This window comes from Nicrophorus vespilloides, unplaced genomic scaffold (genome assembly GCF_001412225.1).
Source record: "Nicrophorus vespilloides isolate i.1.1-1 unplaced genomic scaffold, Nicve_v1.0, whole genome shotgun sequence".
Lineage (NCBI taxonomy): Eukaryota > Metazoa > Arthropoda > Insecta > Coleoptera > Silphidae > Nicrophorus > Nicrophorus vespilloides.
Window position 1 is genome coordinate 12,658 of NW_017098952.1, and position 3,624 is coordinate 16,281.

At 46.9% G+C, this 3,624-nt stretch overlaps 1 protein-coding gene across 1 annotated transcript in view; it reads right to left on the reverse strand.

Annotated features, from left to right (window-relative positions):
- The window catches only part of LOC108563688, a 4,352-nt gene extending 2,032 nt beyond the window's left edge, over positions 1–2,320 (reverse strand). Inside the window, exons 1-2 of the mRNA XM_017922434.1 lie at positions 1,895–2,320; positions 96–1,778 (exon numbers count right to left, since the gene is read on the reverse strand). Of these exons, the coding sequence (XP_017777923.1) occupies positions 96–1,778; positions 1,895–2,320 (2,109 nt within the window). The remainder of the gene's footprint in view (positions 1–95; positions 1,779–1,894) is intronic.
- Between the last annotated feature and the right edge of the window lie 1,304 nt (positions 2,321–3,624).

Here is a 3,624-nt window from a genome sequence, read left to right on the forward strand (position 1 = left end):
GGACACGACACTGCATTGTTTGGACATCCAAACAGGTCGTGGTTGACTGTTCCTGTCTCTCCACAAGAGCAGAGATCGGTGTTGGCCAGTCCAACTCTATGAATGTAGATTGGAGCGAGGGTGTGTCCAGAACGGAGCCTGCCAATTGATGACACTTGACACTTCTTGAAGATGCCCGCACCCACGAACCAAGGTTTCACACCGATCACTTTGTTCAACTGATGGTTATACTTCCCTTTTGTTGCACAATCACTGTCAAACTTCCTTTGCCACTCGGCCAGAGCGAGCCGCCTGTGATCGAAGAAGAAGTCTGTATGAGGGATCTTGATTTCCAAAGGGTCGTCGATGGAGTGGCCCTCATTTGCGGCATCGTTCGCGTGCTCATATCCAGTGATTCCCTGATGACTCGGAACCCAGCACAGTTCCACCCGAATTCCACCGGCAGCTAGTCTATTCAGGGAGTTTATGGCTTCTACTACCCAAGGATTGGTCTTTATTTTGATTTGTTCACTGAAAATGCTTCTGATAGAGGACAAAGAATCAGAGAATATTGCGACATTTCTTGCACCATGTATGACGGAGGCTATGTTCACTACTCTGCAGATTGCGTTTAATTCCGCTGTGAAGATAGAGCAGGAAGATGGCAATCTTCTGCACTCGCAGATGTATGGAATGGCTATTCCGTATGTGACGGATTTCGGAGAGTTGCGTATTGAGCCGTCTGTATAGATCCTCAGAAATCCATCGTAGTGAGACTCCACGAACTCGGCAAATATTCTGTCGTACGAGTTTCCAAATTCATCCCTTTTTTTGGAGAATTTCCGGGAGGAGACTCGCAGTGGCAGAACTAGAGGATGCATGTACAGTCGTTCAAATGCAGAGCTGTCTACGGAAGGTCTCAAGTCCTCTATCTCCACCATACACTTGATTATCAATGGCACTTCCTTCCTTCTCCAATAAGGCTTGCTGGAAAAAGCCTCAGCAGCGGCAGTTACTGACGGTATGACGACGGATGTCTCCCCAATGGCCAAGTTCCTTAGAAGCAGTCGCTTCGTAAGCATACGTCGTTGAATGCTGAGGGGCATTACTGAAGCATCATGAAGAACATTGATGGGCGTCGACCTCATTGCTCCCATGCATATGCGAAGAGCTTGATTCTGAATGCGATCGAGGATTCTGAGTGTAGATTTAGCACAATGAGAGTAAATAAAGCAGGCGTAATGCAGCCTAGACAGTATGAAAGCCTTAAACAGGGTCAGCATTGTGATGGGATCGCAGCCCCAGTCTCTTCCCGACACCACTTTCAAGATGTTAAGACCATGGAAACATGACTGAGACTGTCTGGCTTGAGACTTCCAAGAAAGCTTGTCATCCAAAGTCACGCCCAGAAACCTAAACTCATTCACAATCTCGATGGCCGATCCGTTGATTGTTAATAGCGGCTGTGCTGGTGATCGTTTCCTTGTGAAAATCATGGCTTTCGTTTTAGCCGGAACTGCCTCCATGTGTCTGTCTCCCAGGTAATTAGAGATATTGTCTAGTGCTGTGTTCATGGTTTTCTCCAACTGGTCACTATCTGCTCCTGCACAACAGATGGCCAGGTCATCCGCGTATGCTAAGATTTCCACGCCCTCCGGAAGGATGTCGTTGATGGCATGAATGTAAAGGTTAAAGAGAAGAGGGCTTAATGGACTGCCCTGTGGTAGACCTATATACGAACATCTGGAATCGGAGTCGGGGTTGGAGCCTGAGATGTGAAGGCATTTGTCTTTGGAACGCTGGATCAAACAGTTAACGTATTGTGCAGGAATTCCAATGCTTTCCAGAGTATTCCTCAAGATGGTCGGAGATACATTATCAAACGCGGACTTAATGTCAATGACTTAATGTCAACTCTGGACAGAGTTTTGTGTATCTTGGCGAGCAGAGTACAGATGTTGTCGTTGGTGCCGCGGCCTTTCCTGAATCCCGAGAAAGATGTTGGAAGAATGGAACGAGACTCGACGAACCTCTCCAATCTAGTTTTCAGCATTACCTCCAGGCATTTTTTCACCGAGGACATCAGCGCAATCGGTCTGTAGATGGCAGCCAGATCGGTTGCGGCTTCTTTCTTCAAAATAGGCACTATTTTAATTATATACCATGCTGAAGGGAAAGAGCAGTTGTTGAAAACTTCATTATACAGCATCAGGAGTCTCTGCTTTCCCACTTTCGGAAGATTCCTCAGCATTGCCGCTGTTACCAGGTCAGTTCCAGGTGCTGAATCCTTGGCACGACTCAAAGCAGCAGTCAGCTTTCCGAAATCAAATGGCCTGGTCATCTCAGCATCAACACTTGGAGAGGAGGACAGGAGAAAGTGTTTTGGAACTCGAGCAGAGTCGGGAACTAATTTCCTAAGGAATTCCTCATGCCAATCTTTGATCGTATCTCTGTTCAGAGGAGTTGTCTTCCTGTTGTGGTAATTGAATGCCCTAACTTTCTTCCAAACGTAAGAAATCGAAGAATCCCTGCTCAGTGTCTCGCAAAAGGCTCTTTTTGGACTTCAACAATTTCTTTGTTTCAGCTATAGATCTTTTAGCAGCTATTAAATGCGTCATTCTCCCGGTGTTGTGAAAGACTTTAAGTAGCCTTCTCCGTTTGGCAACAGCCATTGAACATTCGTCATCCCACCAGGGGCAAGATGGAACTTGCCTGGTTGCTGGATTGGATTTTGAATTGGCTTTGGCGGCCTCGACGACGACGGATGTCAGGGTGCTCAGATCCATATCTGGGTTGTTGTTGAACTCCTGCTCTAATTCAGCACTGTACGAATTTGACACTTTTGGAGTTGATCCTTGTGGACGGTGAAGGCTGTGAGGAACAAATGACTTGTTGACTTTGCTGACGAGGAGGACTGTATTCGCATATATGTGGTAGTGGTCGCTACCGAAGGTGTCTTGCCTGGTGTTGGAAGTCAGATTAAACGCCGCTTCAGGTGATGCAAGCAGCAGGTCCAAAATGGAAGGAGAACCGTGTTTAAGTCTAGTTGGTTGCATGTCCTTCAGCATGACTAGTCCGTGGGTATCTATGGCTGCCATCAGCTCCCTGCCGTTGGTGTTGTTTGTGGCATGACCTCAGTGCGAATGATGAGCGTTCAGATCACCCCCAGGATGAAAGGCCGCTCGGCATTTGCAAGAAGACGATCCCAGGCATCCCGTTTCATGTAAACATTTGGAGGGATGTATGCAGATATTATGAGCAGGCCTTTATGAGTGATTCAATTTCCGGGACTGAGTTTTTGTGAAACCGAGAGCGACCTTCTTTGATTCTGTGAAGCAGGAATTCTAATAGGGCAATCGCTTCCTCATCCGAGTCAACAGCTTCATCCGCAGAATCTGCACGGATGTGTTGGAGGGGTGTTCATTTACAGGCGGGGATGTTTCTCTTTCGGAAGAATTGTTTTGTCTCGACCTCGGAGATTTCTTTTTGTGTAAATTGTTTGTGCCGGTACCGATTTGGTGTAATTTCTTTTACTTTGAGGGGGTGGGGCGGAAGTAACTGATGCAAACGATCTTTTGGTAAAAACTGAAGGATTGTTGATGCGTGGAACCTCTTGATCCTCGTTTGTAGCTGGAAAATCTCTGA